Genomic DNA, 18874 nt, shown 5'->3' on the forward strand with positions numbered 1-18874 from the left:
GTTCTCAGCTTTTCCCACTTCCGGATTGGTAGTTGGTTTGTCAATCTACTAAGTCATTCATCTACTTTCTAGCTACTAAGATTTTTCTCTGTTGTCTTCTACCTTATTCTTTCCATTCTTTTAAGTTTATGTTTTTGAAAATAGCTCTTCATTTTTATGTTAATGCACATTTAGAGGAAGTCAAATTAAAGGTACATATCCAATCCACCAATTTAACTAAAAATAAATACTCTTGAATTTTTCAGAGAAATAGACTTATGTTTTATTGGTTAAGTCTTCTGTGGTTATTATTTTAATTAATTTATGCTTTTATACTTATAATCAGTTTCTTTTATTTTCTTCCTTTTTAAAAATTATGTTTTTTAATCTTGGGTTGTTCTTTGCCTATTTGTTCTCAATAAACCTTGATTTCTAAGACATGCATGTAAGCCTCACAATTTTCTCTAATCATTCTTTGGTTCTTATCTTAAATACCATTTTGTTAAGAAGTTTACTATATCAGCCAGAATTATGTTCTGTGTAATTTCTATATATAAATATGTTCTTTGTAATTTCAACCTGATATTATAGAAGAACCCATAATGACAATGGCTAACACAAAATAGAATTTTATTTTCTCTCATAAAAGGCTAGTGGCTTGAAATGCATTCAGTGTTATCTCCAATAGTCACTTTCCATCTTGTTGTTACCATCTTCAAATCATGGCCTTTACTTTATGGTCCAAGATAGCTGCTTAATATCCACCCATTAGATCTCCATTCAGACCAACAAATGGGAAAAAGGGAAGGCTTTGTCTTCCTTTTTTAAGACTACTTCGATGAAATATTCCATGGCACTTGTACTCCCATCTCAGTGGCCATAACTTAGTCATAAGACCAATTCCAATCACATCAGAAGTTGGGAAATACAATCTATAGCCCACATATCCCCATGGGCAACTAAAAATGAGAGGTCTATTAGTAACAAATTAAGGGAGAACATATATTTGGGTGAAATGAGTGGTCTATGGCATACCCACTCAGACCACACCTAGAGCTCCCACTGCCCACTAGGAGCAGATAGGGTCAACTAAATTGCCTGCTTGGATTGATTATTAGAAGAGCATATGATTTCATTTCTACATATTGGTGGTGTGATTTGTAGCCAAAAGAATTCTTGTTCCACTGAAAACTTAGCCCCAAAGCAATAAATAAATTCAACTGCTGGGGCAAGATTCTTTTTGAACTAATGATGCTTCCCCAACTGCCATCCATTTCTACTTCCTTTTATGACTTTTTAAAAATTCTGGGTCCAGAAATCTTAAAACTCCATTTTAAGGACTCCTTTGAATTATTATTCTGGATGCAAATTAGGCTTTACCAGTGAAATGCCTTCAGATGAGCAGTTTTGGTAGTAATAGTAGCTTCCTGACTTCTGTACTGCAGCAATAGTAGAATGCCTTCAAAACCAGGAGTTCAGTGCTGGCTCTCACTTTTGCTTGTCCAGTTCTTCTGATTTTGTAATTCCTTCTAGCAAATAGCTTTTTTTGGCTAGATATACATAGAGTTTTTTATTGTCCTGAATTCTGAATAATTCACCTAAACTCAAAATTGTACATCTTCACTCAAATTATAAGGAATAGGAGCTTCTCAATTAGAGTTTGTAAAGGAAAAGAAGTAAAGTATAAAATCATCAAGCAGTTAGAGCACTATTCCCTTAAGCTAACACATCTTAGTTGGTTTAAGAATAGGGAAGAATAAAAAATTACAGGCGCATTCCTAAGAAACCAAGGATGAAAATGTTTAATAAATGTAATATATATATTCATATATTCATACATATACATTCATGACAAATACATATATGTGTGTGTATTTAAAAATAGACCATGGTCTGAAACCAAATCATAGACACTTTCTTTCTCCCCTTATGTGTAACACAATAAATAAAATAAGTTTAAAAATTTAATTTCTGGAGCGCCTGGGTGGCTCAGTTGGTTAAACGTCCAACTCTTGGTTTTGGCTCAGGTCATGATCTCAGGGGTCATGAGAAGGAGCCCCCTGTTGCTCAGGCTCTGTGCTCATTGGGTAGTCTATTTGAAGATTCTCTCCCTCTGCCCCTCCCACCTCTCTCTCTCTCAAATAAATAAATATATATTTTTAAAAAATTTCAGGGTTGCCTGGGTGGCTCAGTTGGTTAAGCCTCTGACTCTTGATTTTAGCTCAGTTCATGATCTCAGGGTCGTGGGATCTGAGTCCCAAGTAGAGCTCCAGCTCAGACAAGGAGTCTTCTTGGGATTCTCTCTCTCCTTTTCCTTCTCCCTCTGCCCCTCCCCCCTAAAATAAATTTTTTAAAAATGTGTTTGTGAATAAATAAGGAAAGTGCTCAACATCACATCATACATTTTAAAAGACGATAATTTGTTCACCAAATGATATTCTAAATGATAAATTATTAGGTCAACAAAGCAAAAAGCAAATAGTGTAAACAGTAAAAGAGCATTTTATAAAATAAATATTTTTATAAATAAATAAAATATTTTGTTGTAGTTTTTAAGTTTATAAAGCCAGATGATAAAATAGCACATTGAAAATCATTAATTTATTCAATTCTCATTCATCTATATTTACTGCAATATGCATTTTCCTAAGCATAATAGAGCTCTCTTTTTTAAAAGATTTTTAAGATTTTATTTATTTATTTGACATAGAGACAGCGAGAGAGGGAACACAAGCAGGGGGAAGTGGGAGTGGGAGAGGGAGAAGCAGGCTCCCCGCAGAGCAGGGAGCCTGATGCGGGGCTTGATCCCAGGACCCTGGGATCATGACCCAAGCTGAAGGCAGACACTTAACGACTGAGCCACACAGGCACCCCACAAAAATATAGTTTTGAAGGGGTACATGCACCCCAATGTTTGTAGCATCATTACCAACAATAGCCAAACTATGGAACGAGCCCAAATGTCCATCAACTGATGAGTGGATAAAGAAAATGTATATATTTATAGTGGAATATTACTCAGCCATCAAAAAGAATGAACTCTTGCCATTTGCAACGATGTGGATGGAGCTAGAATGTATAACGCTAAGTGAAATAAGTCAGACAAATACCATATGATTTCACTCATATGTGGATTTTTAAAAAGATTTTATTTATTTATTTGACAGAGAGAGACACAGTGAGAGAAGGAACACAAGCAGGGGGAGCGGGAGAGGGAGAAGCAGGCTCCCGGCTGAGCAGGGAGCCCGACGTGGGGCTCGACCCCAGGACCCTGGGATTATGACCTGAGCCAAAGGCAATGTTTAACAACTGAGCCACCCAGGCACCCCTCATATGTGGAATTTAAGAAACAAAACAGATGAACATATAAGAAGGGGGAAAAAAGAGAGAGGGAAACAAACCATAAGAGACTCTTTATGATAGAGGAAAACTGAGGATTGATGGAGGGAGGTGGGGGGGGGAGTTCTAAATGGGTGATGGGCATAAAGGAGGGCATTTGTTATGATGAGCACTGGGTGTTATATGTAAGTGATGAATCACTAAATTCTACTCCTGAAACCAATATTATACTGTATGTTAACTAACTAGAATTTAAATAAAAATTTGAAAATGAAAAAAAATTCCTTTATTTTTTGTTCATATTGAATGTTTGAATCATGTGACTATATATTATTTTAAAAGAATGAGAATCATTATTTACATACCCAAACCATTTATTATGAAAAAGTAATCATCAGTCTACTAACATTTTTTCTATTTAACAGGAATTGAATTATTTAAAATAGTATCAGATAGTCTTGTTCAATATCAATTTTGAAAGAAAATACTCAACTTAGAAAACATCCAGATAAAATACTAGTTCCTTTGAGGAAACACAATAGTGTTTTTAAAACAACACTACAGAAACCCAACCGTTTCCAAGGTAACAAAAAATTTTGTATGAATGAAAAGTATTTTTAAAATTGAAAGCCATCATTTACAAGATACTATGCTGATAATCAGAAAACACAATTCTCTTAGTCATAAGTAGGTATCAGTGAACAAGCTCAAACATCAGGAATCTGAAAACATTTACGACCTCCAAAAATCTGACCCCCCAAAACTGAGAAACAACATTTCTCCACTGTTGTATGAACATGCAAAATGTGACCTGGCTAAAAACAACAACAGCAAAAACAACAAACACCCAGAGATTCAGAATGTAAAATACTTCAACAAGCTGAAATAACTATAAGTATGACAATAATTATTAATGTATGAATATGTAGCTCTTTATGTGAATGGACGGGTTGCGAACTAATAATACATTGGTTATAATTATCATTTATCTCCTCTTAAGGTGATATGCCTAACTGAACCCAAAATGATTTCTAACGTGAGAGTTTTCCTCGGTGCCCCTACCAGTCCCTTCACCCACGAAATTGGGGATAATGGGCTTGAGGAACTTGAACTCATTGGTCCCCGAGTCTCCCCTCAGACACACCTCGTACCGGTAGCTGTGCGACAGGGTCCCCGCGCCGCTGACGTCCACCAGGTGGCCCGCAAAGGGGCCCTCGGCCACCGGGCAGCCGCCCCCCGACGCCGCCCGGCTCCTCCGGCACAGCCGCACCGCCACGAACACCAGCACCGACAACAGGAAGAGCGACGACACCGACGCCAAGGCCACCACCAGGTAGACGGTGAGCGGGTCGGCCCGGGCCTCGGCCGCCGCCGCGTCCGGCAGCGGCAGGTAGGGCTGCGAGAAGCCGTCCACCAGCAGCACGTGCAGCGTGACGCTGGCCGACAGCGGCGGCTCGCCGTTGTCCTTGACCAGCACCACCAGCCTGTGCTGGACGGCGTCGCGCTCGCTCAGCGGCCTGGCCGTGCGCACCTCGCCGTTGTGCGCCCACACGCCGAACAGCCCGGGCTCCGTGGCCCTGAGCAGCTGGTACGACAGCCAGGCGTTCTGGCCCGAGTCGCCGTCCACCGCCACCACCTTGGTCACCAGGTAGCCCGCCTCGGCCGCCCTGGGCACCAGCTCGCTGCAGGGCGCCGAGCCGTTCTGCGGCGGGTACAGCACGAAGGGCGAGTTGTCGTTGGCGTCCACCACCAGCACGCGCACCAGCGCCTGGCTGCTGAGCGCCGGCGAGCCGCGGTCGGCCGCGCCCACGCGGAACTCGAACGCGCGCAGCGCCTCGAAGTCCAGGGACCTGAGCGCGAACAGCTGCCCGTTGTCCGCGTTGATGGACACCAGCGAGGCCAGGGGCAGCCGCGGGTCGTGCGGCGGCAGCAGCGAGTAGGTGACCTGCGCGTTGGCGCCCGAGTCTCTGTCCGTGGCGCTCACGCTGCCGATGTGCAGGGCGGGGCTGTTGTTCTCGCGCACCCGCAGGGTGTAGGCGCTTTGGCTGAAGGCCGGGGCGTTGTCGTTGACGTCGGACACCGTCACCGTTATGTTGTGCTGGGTTTTCAGCCTGGGGGTGCCCAGGTCAGTGACGGTGATGGTGATGTTGTACTCGGCCTGGCTCTCTCTATCCAGCGCTCCTTCAGTTACTAAGGTGTAGAAATTTTCTACAGTAAGTTTCAGAAGGAAGGGGAGATGGTCTTGGATGGAACACATCATTTTGCCATTTTCCCCGGAGTCTGGATCTGAAATTCCAAAAATTGCGACCACTGTATCAGGGGTGTTTTCTGGGATATCACTGGTGAATACTGACATAGTCAGTTCGGGCGTGTTGTCGTTTACATCCATCACTTCTATGGCTACAGAGCATTTTCCTGATAGTCCCCCGCCATCTGAAGCCTCAATTTCCATACGATAAGATTGAATTTCCTCAAAATCCAACATTTTTTTTAATCGAATTTCCCCTGTGACTACGTTTATTTCAAAGGCCTGAATCACTTGATTTGAGGATTGGAAAAATGAGTAGGAGAGCTCTCCAAGGGTCCCAGCATCTAAATCTCTAGCAGTCACAGTGATGACAAGGGACCCTATAGGGCTGTTCTCTGGGATATGCACCTCATAGAGCAGCTGAGCAAATTCAGGAGCATTATCATTTATGTCCAAGACTACGATGAGAACCTGAGAAGTCCCAGTCCTAGGCGGTGACCCACCATCCAGGGCCATGAGCGTTAACCTGAGCTCTGACTCCTCTTCCCGGTCCAGCGCTTTGTCCAGCACCAGCTCAGGGTATCTCCTGCCATCGCTGTGATTTCGAGTGAAAAGGTGGAAATGGGAGTTGGTGCTAATAGTGTAGTTCTGAACTGTGTTACTGCCCACGTCTAAATCTTGAGCTATTTTCAAAGGAAATGCAGTCCCTGGATGGCTGCTTTCTGAGATTTTCAGGAGGATTTCATTTTCCAGGAATTCTGGGGCATGGTCATTTATGTCTCGTAGCTGTAGTTCACCTTTAATAAACTGCACTGGGCTTTTTAATAAGACCTGGAAATGCAGTATACATGGATCTGTGTCACCGCACAACTCTTCCCGGTCCAATTTTTCTTTTAGGAGCAAATTCCCACTCTTCTGCTCGAGCTGCAAATACTGTTGATTCCCTTTGGAAAGAATTCGAGCACCCCGCGCGGCCAGCTCCCCCAAGCCAAGCCCCAGATCTTTCGCGAGGTTGGCCACAAAGGAGCCGCTTTCCCTCTCTTCTAGAACCGAATACTTAATGGTCGTACTGCCCACTTCCCACCGTATTAACAGTATGAGGATAATAATGGAGGTCACTTGCCTTTTCTGCAGCGCTTTGGGTAGCGTTGTCTCCATCGTTCTTCGGCGTCCAAAAGATGCAGTATTTAATCACAAAATAATTGCTGTGCAGCCAACTCTACTATCTTCATTCAATAATCTTGAGTTGGTTCCTAACATTGACTGACATGGGGATAGCGGCCTCTCTGAAACCTACTACCGCCCAAGAGTGTAAAACCTTTCCTTTTCAAGTAGCCGGAAACTGCTCAGCTGTTACAGAGGCTGCAGAGTTTTCACTTTCTTAGCCTGCAGCGCCACCAAGCGTCCTGCCTTACAACTTCAGTTTTTGTGGGGTTTTTGGTGGGTTTTTTGTTGTTTTTCATTTCAAAGCATCATGCAACAGTTAAAACAAAAAGAAAGCCTTTTGGGTTATAAACTCCCCTCCACCCCACTGTGCAGTATTCTTCAGGTAGCTAACAATATTTGTGAGAGCAAAAGTAATACTTACATATCTATATCTATATTCATCTTCCTTAAAGGTACAAGTTCAGTATACAAAACTCTGCTCAAGACAAATTCATTTATTCATTTAACCAGTATTTCTCTATGCAGACAATTTTCTAGCTTCTGGAGATAAAATGGTAAATTAAACACAAAATTCTTGCTCTTGGGTGCTTACATTCAATTACAAAAAATTTGCTGTATTGTGTTAGAAGAAGTTATGAATTTTAAAATCCACTTTCTACTCCCAAATTGCAATGTGCCTGTAACTCCTGAAAAAATTTTTAAATGTGATTTCTTGTCAGTCTCTGGGCAATTTTTTCCTTCGTAAATTCACTCTGTGCAATGCCCAGTAAGACTAAGAGGAAATGGTCATTTGTTTTGTTAGAAATCAATGTAAGTTCAGAATTCAGACAATGTCTTTTCTACAAACATGTAGAAGGCAAAAAATTCAATGGAGTCAAAGATATATTTTCTTGGGAAGGGTTTTGATCTGTCAACATTGGACAGTGGCCCATCCCAGTGTACATCCCCTGGGACTATGGAAATGGGTATATTGAAAAACACCACGGCACCAACTAAAGTCAAGTGGTTGCAGTGACACTAGCAGGAAAAGTAGTTTCCCCCAGAGAAGAATGCTTTTCCAAGAAGGAGGGATAAGTATATAAGAATACAAAACAGTAAGTGTTCCCTATAGTCATTGTACCAACTGGTAATCATCTATGACAGTTCACTTATTTGGACACAAACCTCAGCCAAATATAATTTAGTTAAGCCTAGTTCCATTTTAATTAAGGATAAGAATAAAATATTCACTCAGCTATCAGTTTAGTATAAATTACCTGACTTCGATGGAGAGTTGAAAAGAGAAATTTTTCTTAAGACACTACAAATAAAACCAACACAAGACAAATATGGCCTAAACTGTGAAAGTAAATGATTTTATGATTAATAAAGATTAATGATACTTACACAGCACTTTATTTATGACATTACCTAATAACCTGCCATTAATTACTTAGTTCTTGGCAGGTATCACACATATAGAAGCTTGAGAAACTAGGAGGAAGAGTTTGAAAAATATAATTTGGGTTTTATTAAATAATACATTTTAAGGAGCACCTGAGTGACTCAGTTGGTTAAGTGTCTGCCTTCAGCTCAGGTCCTAATCCCAGGGTCCTGGGATCGAAACCTATAGCCTGCTTCTCCCTCTCCCTCTGGTTTCTTCTCCCCCTCCCTCTGCCTGCTGCTCCCCCTGCTTGTGCTCTCTCTTTCTCAAATAAAAAAATAAAAACTTTAAAAATATACATTTGAACTTTCAAATTGATAGACAAAGACAAGGAGATAAAATGTACTCTCAACATTTTATATTCTGTAATAGAGTTTAGGGTGTGTGGAGGGTGGTTTCCGTTTAGAAAGAAAGTAAAAGAATGATATTTAATTTCACTTATTGACAAAGGTACTGCATTGTGGAGAGAATATTAACATTTTTCTATATTCCTTGAAAATTAACCTTTGAAATTCACTGTTGGAATGTTAATAACATTCATCAAATATTTATTATGCATTTATAATTGACTTGGTATTATTTAAAAATACTATCATAAGCTTACATGAAGCTCACAAACTGGAGTTTAATTTATTGACACTTTTGTGCAAAGTTTATATGCATAGAAAAATGTATTGACTATTATGGTATATTGAAATACACATAAATATGAATGGTTGTCTTAGCATTTAGCCATCTTTAGTGTTTATCTTTAAGTATTCACATTGTAGCCATTACCCCAAAATGAGACTTACACTGGCAGATTAAATAATATCAAACACTCACATTTTATTTTATGTTTTTAAAGTAGGCTCTATGCCCAGTATGGGGCTTGAACTCACCACCGAGATCAAGAGTTGCATTTTCTACCAACTGAGCCAGCCAGGCACCCCCAAACACTCACACTTTAAAAATTTCCCTACATGGTAATGGTGATGACAGTTGTCACCAATAGTTAGATATACAATCTTACTTAAGGGTTTTGTATTACAATTTTTCTAAGACGAATAGATGATTAAATTTCAAAAATTTTAAATTATGCAAATAAAAATTTACTTTTTATTCGGATTGTCAAATATAGTTGAGAGTAATACAAATCTACTAAGCATGATATAGGGAAAACACTGTACATACCCAGTATCTGATTTTTTTTTCAACCTAAGGTAGTGTAGTAAAATAATTAAAAAACAAACTATCAATAACATTTAACTAAGTTAAAAGATTTTCAAACTAAGTAGGGCTTAATAGGATAATCCAATACTTAACTGAATAGGAAACTATCACGAACCGTGGGGTTTTCCTCAATTTCCTTTCCAGTGCCCTGAGGAGGGAAGTTGGGAATAATGGGCTTGAGGAACTTGAACTCGCTGGTCCCAGATCCTCCCGTCAGACACACCTCGTACTGGTAGCTGTGCGACAGGGTCCCCGCGCCGCTGACGTCCACCAGGTGGCCCGCAAAGGGGCCCTCGGGCACCGGGCAGCCGCCCCCCGACGCCGCCCGGCTCCTCCGGCACAGCCGCACCGCCACGAACACCAGCACCGACAACAGGAAGAGCGACGACACCGACGCCAAGGCCACCACCAGGTAGACGGTGAGCGGGTCGGCCCGGGCCTCGGCCGCCGCCGCGTCCGGCAGCGGCAGGTAGGGCTGCGAGAAGCCGTCCACCAGCAGCACGTGCAGCGTGACGCTGGCCGACAGCGGCGGCTCGCCGTTGTCCTTGACCAGCACCACCAGCCTGTGCTGGACGGCGTCGCGCTCGCTCAGCGGCCTGGCCGTGCGCACCTCGCCGTTGTGCGCCCACACGCCGAACAGCCCGGGCTCCGTGGCCCTGAGCAGCTGGTACGACAGCCAGGCGTTCTGGCCCGAGTCGCCGTCCACCGCCACCACCTTGGTCACCAGGTAGCCCGCCTCGGCCGCCCTGGGCACCAGCTCGCTGCAGGGCGCCGAGCCGTTCTGCGGCGGGTACAGCACGAAGGGCGAGTTGTCGTTGGCGTCCACCACCAGCACGCGCACCAGCGCCTGGCTGCTGAGCGCCGGCGAGCCGCGGTCGGCCGCGCCCACGCCGAACTCGAACGCGCGCAGCGCCTCGAAGTCCAGGGACCTGAGCGCGAACAGCTGCCCGTTGTCCGCGTTGATGGACACCAGCGAGGCCAGGGGCAGCCGCGGGTCGTGCGGCGGCAGCAGCGAGTAGGTGACCTGCGCGTTGGCGCCCGAGTCTCTGTCCGTGGCGCTCACGCTGCCGATGTGCAGGGCGGGGCTGTTGTTCTCGCGCACCCGCAGGGTGTAGGCGCTTTGGCTGAAGGCCGGGGCGTTGTCGTTGACGTCGGACACCGTCACCGTTATGTTGTGCTGGGTTTTCAGCCTGGGGGTGCCCAGGTCAGTGACGGTGATGGTGATGTTGTACTCGGCCTGGCTCTCTCTATCCAGCGCTCCTTCAGTTACCAAGGTGTAGAAATTCTCGACTGATGGTCTTAGAAGAAAGGGGAGATTGTCATCTATAGAACAAATAACCTGTTGATTTTGTCCAGAATCTGCATCTGACACACTGAAAACTGCTACTATGACCTCTGGCAGGTTTTCGGGGATGGGACTGACGAGGGAGGACATGGTCAGTTGAGGAGTGTTGTCATTTACGTCCAGAACCTTGATGACTAAAGAGCATTTTCCTGATAGTCCCCCGCCATCTGTAGCCTCAATATCCACGTGGTATGACGGAAATTCCTCAAAATCCAAAGCCTTTCTCAGTCGAATTTCTCCTGTAATTGCGTTTATTTCGAAGGGTTGATTAATGTCATCTCCCTGAAATAGGGCATAAGATACCTCCCCAAAGGATCCTGCATCTAAATCTGTCGCTGAGACGGTGATAATCAGGGAGCCCAGGGAATTGTTTTCAGGGATTTGTGCCTCATAGAGTTCCTGAGCAAATTCGGGAGCATTGTCATTGATGTCCAAGACCAGGATCTGAATCTCCGTGGTCCCAGACCTGGGCGGAGACCCACCATCCAGCGCTGTGAGGGTAAGCCTTAGCTCGCGCTGCTCCTCGCGGTCCAAGGCTTTGTCCAGCACCAGCTCCGGGAACTTCCTGCCATCGCTGCGATTGCGAGTGAGAACGTGAAAATGAGGATTGGAGCTGATTATATAGCTCTGAAGACTGTTGTTACCAGCGTCTAAATCCTGTGCCATTTTCAAAGGAAATAGCTTTCCTGGTGTAGTAATTTCTGATATTTTTAGTAGCATTTCTCTGGCTGGGAACTCTGGGGCGTGGTCATTTATATCTCTGACTCGTAAAGCAGCCTGAAAAAACTGCAAGGGATTTTCCAGTAACACTTGAAAAGGTAGCACGCATGGCTCAGTGGAGCCGCACAGCTCTTCCCGGTCCAGTTTCTCATTTAGCAGTAAATCGTAGGTCTTTGGGTCAAGCTGCAAATACTGTCTGTTCCCCTTGAAAACAACCTGGGCACCACGCGCAGCCAGTTCTCCTCTCCTGAGTCCCAGGTCCTTTGTCAAATTGGCCACAAACGTGCCAATTTCTGACTCCTCCAGTACAGAATATTGAATCGATTCTGAACTGGCTTCCCACAAAAGCACCCATATAATGAGAATTGCCACTTGCCTTTTCTTGCGATGTACTTTTGTTCTCGCCATCTCCATTATGCCTGATCCCAGAGGAAAAAATCTTTTTCCAGTCCCCATCATCACGTCCACCACTGACCCTCCGCAATGTCTTTACTGTTGAATTTCGAATTCGTCTTATAACTTGTCTGGTGACGAGTGCCTTCCTGAATACTACTATCTTAGCTCCAGCTGTAAGTGTGTTCTGTATTTTGGGGGGCTTCTGAATAAAATGGAGTCCACCGAATCTGCAGAGCTCTTATTCACTCTCTTAGCCTGCACTGCCACCACGCGTTCAAATTAATAACTTCAGGAGGTGCATACAGGCAATACCATTTCCAAAATCTGAGCCTTATAAAGACTTTCAGGTGGAGTTAGTGTTTTTCAAATTGTAGTGTGTGAACCATATGCATAAATAATTACTTGGGAGTCTGAGTTGTTTTTTTCAAGGTTGACTCCTGGGTTTCCCTCCAGACCTTGAATGAAATTCTCTGGTGGTGCTAAGGGCTGAAAATCTGCACTTCAATCTCTCTCTTTAAGTGATTCTCGTGCATACTAATGTTTAGGAATCACACCCTCAGGTAATGTAAACTTCCTATAATCAATTTTTATTCTTTGGCAGTGAAATTTATCTCTGATGAGTAGTGTGATTTGTGAATCCAAAAAGTACACTATTTAATCGTCCCAACAAACAAGTCAATAAACTATACAAAATGTAAAAGTTGGTTAGCAACACCAATTATAAAATAAACAATTATTTCTCTAAGTTATATGGCTCATAAAATGGCATGAACAACAAGACTTAACTTATTTTGTGGTTACACCTGCACAGTAAGGGGAACAATTAAGCTATTAGGAGGAAAATTGAGGCCAACACATACTTATGATAGAAGTATCTGATTAATTAAATTATTTAAAAGGGTAACTAGTGGGGCACCTTGGTGGTGCAGTCAGCTAAGCGTCAGACTCTTGGTTTCAGCTCATGTCATGATTTCAGAGTTGTGAAATAGAGCCCTCAGATGGCTCTGAGCTCCTGAGCTCCCTGCGAGTCAGCTTAAGACTCTTTCCCTCTCCCACTGCCCCTCCCTGCTGCACTCTCTCTCTCAAATAAATAAATAAATCTTTAAAAGAGGAACAAGCAACAATCAGTCTGTCATAAGTAGGCATTTTAGGATTTTACTTCATTTTGTATGGGTAGAATTGGTCATGATTTTATTAGGTTTGTTCATTTTATTATAACTTTTAAATCAAATTTCCCTCCTATAGTAATTAATTAATCAAGGCCCAAATATATTACCATGTTGTAAGGACATAATGCAATGCAGAATACAAACATTCAAGAATCACCTCTATCATCCTCTCACAAGGATGACGCTAGTTGCTATTATAAATAGACACCAAGTAAGATAGTGAATTACATTTGAGTGGATTCCATAGAATTCAATGATGGTTCATCATGGCTATATCCATTTCTATCTCACCATTTTCTGCTCAGATAAATAGGAAAATATGTCTTTAAATATCCTCAAAATATATGAAATGGGTCAGTGCACATATAAGAACACAAAATGTGCCAAACTTAATCTCATCTCAGATTGATATCATATTTCTTGAGAGGTGAAATCAATTGAGTTCAACCGAAGTTCACTTCAGGTAAGAGCCAAAGTGATGGAAGATAAAAATGAGGATATTTTTCAAGATGTTTCAACTCTAGGTAAAATAAGTAAAGCTAAATAAAGTCTAAACTCTGAACAGATGAAATAATTTTGTAGTTACAAAACATCTCTACCTACCCAGAAGGATAAAAAATAAAATCACTGTGACCAGCCTCCATGGTTCACTTGATAAATGTTACTGAGAATAGACTTCCTTGAGAGTATGAATAACAAGATAAACTGATGAAGTAAAACCAACAATCATAAACATATTAGATGGGTTTAGTTTCTTCTTTGAAACAAAGTTATTTCCAACTCAATCCTAAGTGCTTCCTTCCTTCGATGGGCATTCTAATTCCAGCTTGATGGCATCCCTGCCATGTTGTGTAGTCCTTTGAGCTCTCTCTTTGCCCGCAGTGCCACCAGACATCTTCACATACAGCTTACTGAATTATTTTTCACTTTGAAGCAAATTTTACTAGCAGTACAGTATCTGTGATACTCAACTGAGACATTGAAATGTCTTTGAGAATGTTGCTTGTTATGACAGAGAGGAAGAAGATAATATCTTAATGTATCATCCAAGGCTATCATTTGGTATGTGAAGACCCTGCCTTTTTATGGAAATTGATTATTTTAGATTCTTTCAGGAGAGTGCTTCTGTTTTATTCTCTTTCACTTTCCTTTGCCAGAGTAGAACTGAATTGAATTTATAAACTTGTCTCACAAGTAATAACTCACTAACATTTGTGTAAAAAGTTCAACACATACAAAGCAAACAGCATAACTTCCATTTACACGTCATCCAGCTTCACAACATCTTGTCTCATTTCATCTATAACTTCCCCTCCACCCTCCACTTCCCACTCAATGTTTTTGTACAGGTCTTTTCTTAAGGTAATGTTTACACAAATTGAAATGCATCAGTCTTAACTATATAAATGGATCCATCCATGTAACCCACACCTCTTTCAAGATACAGAATATTTCCATCATTCATTGGGAATCTTCTTAATCATACTTTCCAGGTTAATTTTAATAATTAGGTGGCAAAAGCTTGGTCTCCTCTGGACACAACATGGAAAGGTAAACAATGTAAAAAACCACCAGGCCCTATGTCATTATGCTCATGTATGCTTCTGTGAAGTGACAGATCATTAAGATTAATTTTACTGATTATTACCAGTGAGCTGAAATAATACTTTGATGAACTATTGTAAAGTATATTAAACTTAATTTTATTTAGTAAGCTTATAATTATTGCATAGCTGATCAAGCTGGTTTCCATTTTTATGCTACAAATGTTTGTTTTCCTTTCATTCCATTATAAATTTTAAAAATTCTTCAAGTTCTAAATGTGAGAATCCATCAAAATCCTGAGGAGAACCTCTTTGGCCTTGGCTGCAACAACTTCTTCCTAGACATGTCTCCAAAGGTAAGGGAAACAAAAGCAAAAAATGAACTATTGGGACTTCAAGATAAAAAGCTTTTGCACAGGGACGCCTAGGTGGCTCAGTCATTAAGCGTTTGCCTTTGGCTCGGGTCATGATCCCGGGGTCCTGGGATCGAGCCCCGCATCAGGCTCCCTGCTCGGCGGGAGGCCTGCTTCTCCCTCTCCCACTCCCCCCGCCCCGCTTGTGTTCCCTCTCTCACTGTGTCTCTCTCTGTCAAATAAATAAATAAAATCTTTAAAAAAAAAAAAAAAAAAGCTTTTGCACAGCAAAGGAAACAGTCAACAAAACCAAAAGACAACCGACAGAATGGGAGAGGATATTTGCAAAATCTTTTCAGATAAAGGGTTAGTATCCAAGATCTATAAGGAATTTATCAAACTCAACACACCAAAAATAAATAATCCAGTCAAGAAATGGGCAGAACGTGGCGCCTGGGTGGCTCAGTCGTTAAGCGTCTGCCTTCGGCTCAGGTCATGATCCCAGGGTCCTGGGATCAAGCCCCGCATTGGGCTCCCTGCTCAGCGGGAAGCCTGCTTCTCCCTCTGCCACTCCCCCTGCTTGTGTTCCCTCTCTCTCTGTCAAATAAATAAATAAAATCTTTAAAAAAAAAAAAAAGAAATGGGCAGAAGACATGAACAGACATTTCTTCAAAGAAGACATACAAATGTCCACCAGACATGTGAAAAAATGCTCAACATCCCTCAGCATCAGGGAAATACAGATCAAAACCACAATGAGATACATCACACCAGTCAGAATGGCTAAAATTAACAAGTCAGGAAACAACATGTTGGTGAGGATGTGAAGAAAGGGGAACACTCTTACACTGTTGGTGGGAATGAAAGCTGGTACAGCCACTCTGGAAAACGGTATGGAGGTTCCTCAAAAAGTTGAAAACAGAGCTACCCTACAACCCAGCAATTGCACTACTAGATATTTATCCAAAGGATACAAACATAGTGATCCGAAGGGGCACCTGCACCCCAGTGTTTATAGCAGCAATGTCCCCAATAGCCAAACTATGGAAAGAGCCCAGATGTCCAACAGATAGATGAATGGATAAAGAAGATGTAGAATATATATACAATGGAATATTACTCAGCCATCAAAAATGGAAATCTTACCATTTGCAATGACATGAATGGAACTAGAGGGTATTATGCTAAGTGAAATAAGTCAAATCAGAGAAAGTAAATTTTCATATGATTTCAATCATATGTGGAATTTAAGAAATAAAACAGAGGATCATAAGGGAAGGGAGGGAAAAATAATATAAGATGAAATCAGAGAGGGAGATAAACCATACAAGACTTAACTATAGGAAACAAACTGAGGGTTGCAGTTAGGGAGGAGGGTGGGGGGATGGGGTAACTGGGTGATGGGCATTAAGGAGGGCACATGATGTAATGAGCACTGGGTGTTATATGCAACTGATGAGTCACCGAACTCTACCTCTGAAACTAATAATACACTATATGTTAATTAATTGATTTTAAATAAAATTTTAAAAAACAAAAAAATTTTAAAAAAAATTCTTCAAGTTTACTAAAAATGAAAGACAAAGATTAACCTTCAACGTTAGGCTTCCAAATCTTCTTTAATTTTGTTATGAATGTCTTAAAAAATCTTATTTAATTTAGCTATATCCAAGGAAAAACAATACTTCAGGGCAAAGATGGAAATATATAAGCAATCACTTAAAGAACCCTCTGAATTGATGGGAGAAATGATGCAGACAAGTTTGAAAATATAAAGGATTTGAGGGGCTCCTGGGTGGCTCAGGCAGTTAAGCTTCCAACTCTTGATTTCATCTCAGCTCATGATCTCAGGGGTGTGAGATCATCGAGCCCCATGGCTCTGCACTGGGCATGCAGCCTGCTTAAGATTCTCTCTCTCTCCCTCTCTCTCTCTCTGCCCCTCCCCCGCTAAAAAAAAACAACAAAGAACCAGCTTTTTACTTCACTGATTTTCTCTATTATTTTTATTTTGGATTTCGTTGGTTTCTTCTATTATTTTTATTATTTCCTTCCTCCTGCTTCTCCTGCTTGCTTTGGGTTTATTTTCTGTTCTTTTCCTAGATTCTTGAGGTGGAAGATTAGATAATTGATTTGAGACTTTTCCTCCTTTTTAATGTACGCTTTTAATGTTATAGATATCCCTCTCTGCACTGCGTTAGCTGTGTCTTACAAATTTTAATTTGTTGTCTTTTCATTTTCAATTCAGCTTGATATATTTTTTTATATCCCTTGAGACTTTGTCTTTGATCCAGGGATTAATGAGAAGTGTGTTGTTTAGTTTTCAAGTGTTTGAAGTGTTGTTTTTATGTTATTGATTTTTTAGTTTGATTCCATTGTGATTGGAGAACCCACATTGTATGATTTCAGTCCTTTTAAATTGGTTGAAGTTTGTGTTATGGCCTTGTTTATGTAGTTTATCTTGTATATTTTCTGAAAGCATTTGGAAAAAATGCTTATTCTACTGTTTTTGGCTAGGAATTTCATAAATATGGATTAGATTCTGTTGGTTGATGGTGTTGTTTAGTTCTGAGTTCTTGCGGATTTTCTGTCTAGTTGTTCTATCACTTGTTAAGAGAGGGTGTTGAAGTATCCAACTTTGATTGTAGACCTATTTTTCCTTTCACTTCTGTCAGTTTTTGCTTTACATAATTTGCAACTTTGTTACTTGGTGTATACATACTAAATATGTATGGAATACATAGGAATGCTTTGTCTTCTTTTGTTGTTATATAATGTCCTGAAGAAATCTGTCACTTTCTTCCCCACTTTCTGGTCATTTTCTTCCCTCTGATGTCTACTTTATCTGAAATTAGTATGGTCACTCCTGATATATTTTTATTAACATTTGCATAATATATTTCCCATCTTTTTACATTCAATCTGCCTATATCATTATATTTGAAGTGAAGTGTCTTGTAGACAGCATACAGTTGGACATTTTTTAACCCATTCTATCAATCTCTTTGCTTTAATTGGTGTGTTTAGACCATTTACATGTAATGTAATAACTGATATTAGAGCATAAGCCTAACATTTTTTTGTTTTCTATTTGTTTCCTGGAGGGTTTTTTTATTTCTCTGTTTTCTTTTTCCTGCCTTCCTGTGGGTTATTAGAACATTTTTTAGAATTCCAATTTGATTTATCTGTAGTGTTTTTTAGTGTATCACATTGTATAGCTTTTATAGTGGTTGCTCCATACATAACTTATTGCAGTTTACTGGTATTGTCATTTTACCAGTTCAAGAGCAGGGTGGAAAACTTACCTCCCTTTATATCCCTTTACATCCCCATTTATAATTGTCTTAAAAATTTCCTCTCTAGGGGCGCCTGGGTGGCTCAGTCGTTAAGCGTCTGCCTTCAGCTCAGGTCATGATCCCAGGGTCCTGGGATCGAGCCCCGCATCGGGCTCCCTGCTCGGCGGGAAGCCTGCTTCTCCCTCTCCCACTCCCCCTGCTTGTGCTCTCTCTCTCGCTGTGTCTCTCTCTGTCAAATAAATAAATAAAATCTTTAAAAAAAAAATTTCCTCTCTATATACTTAGAATTATATCAGACATAGTCAGATATAATTTGGGATTCAACCATCAAACATAATTTATGAAACTCAAGAGAAGGAAAGTCTATAACATTTACCCATATTTTTGTTTACTGTGTTTTTCTTCTTTACTGATGTCCCAAGATTCTTTTTTTTTTTTTTTTTTTTAGGTAGCCTCCACATCCAACATGGAGCTCAAACTTACAACCCTGAGATCAAGAGTCACATGCTCAGAGTCCCAAGATTCCTTTCTTTTTAATTGATTCCTTTCCGTTTGGAGAACTTTCATCAGCCATTCTTTTAGGGTAGGTGTACTGGCAACAAATTCTCTTCCTGAAGGATATTTTCACTGGATATAGGATTCTGGGTTAACATTTCTTTTCTCTCAGCACTTGAAAACTATGTGTC

At 41.2% G+C, this 18874-nt stretch overlaps 2 protein-coding genes across 2 annotated transcripts; both read right to left on the reverse strand.

Moving 5' to 3' along the window:
• Positions 1–1763: 1763 nt before the first annotated feature.
• Positions 1764–9084, reverse strand: LOC144381138 (protocadherin beta-17-like). The gene has a single exon (XM_078067403.1). It carries the CDS (start codon positions 6722–6724, stop codon positions 4328–4330), a length of 2397 nt encoding a protein of 798 aa, XP_077923529.1. The 5' UTR covers positions 6725–9084; the 3' UTR covers positions 1764–4327.
• A 140-nt stretch (positions 9085–9224) lies between these two features.
• Positions 9225–12189, reverse strand: LOC118555365 (protocadherin beta-6-like). Its single transcript, XM_036123481.2, has one exon. The coding sequence runs from the start codon at positions 11890–11892 to the stop codon at positions 9457–9459; it is 2436 nt and encodes an 811-aa protein (XP_035979374.2). The 5' UTR covers positions 11893–12189; the 3' UTR covers positions 9225–9456.
• Between the last annotated feature and the right edge of the window lie 6685 nt (positions 12190–18874).

This window comes from Halichoerus grypus, chromosome 2 (assembly GCF_964656455.1).
Source record: "Halichoerus grypus chromosome 2, mHalGry1.hap1.1, whole genome shotgun sequence".
NCBI lineage: Eukaryota > Metazoa > Chordata > Mammalia > Carnivora > Phocidae > Halichoerus > Halichoerus grypus.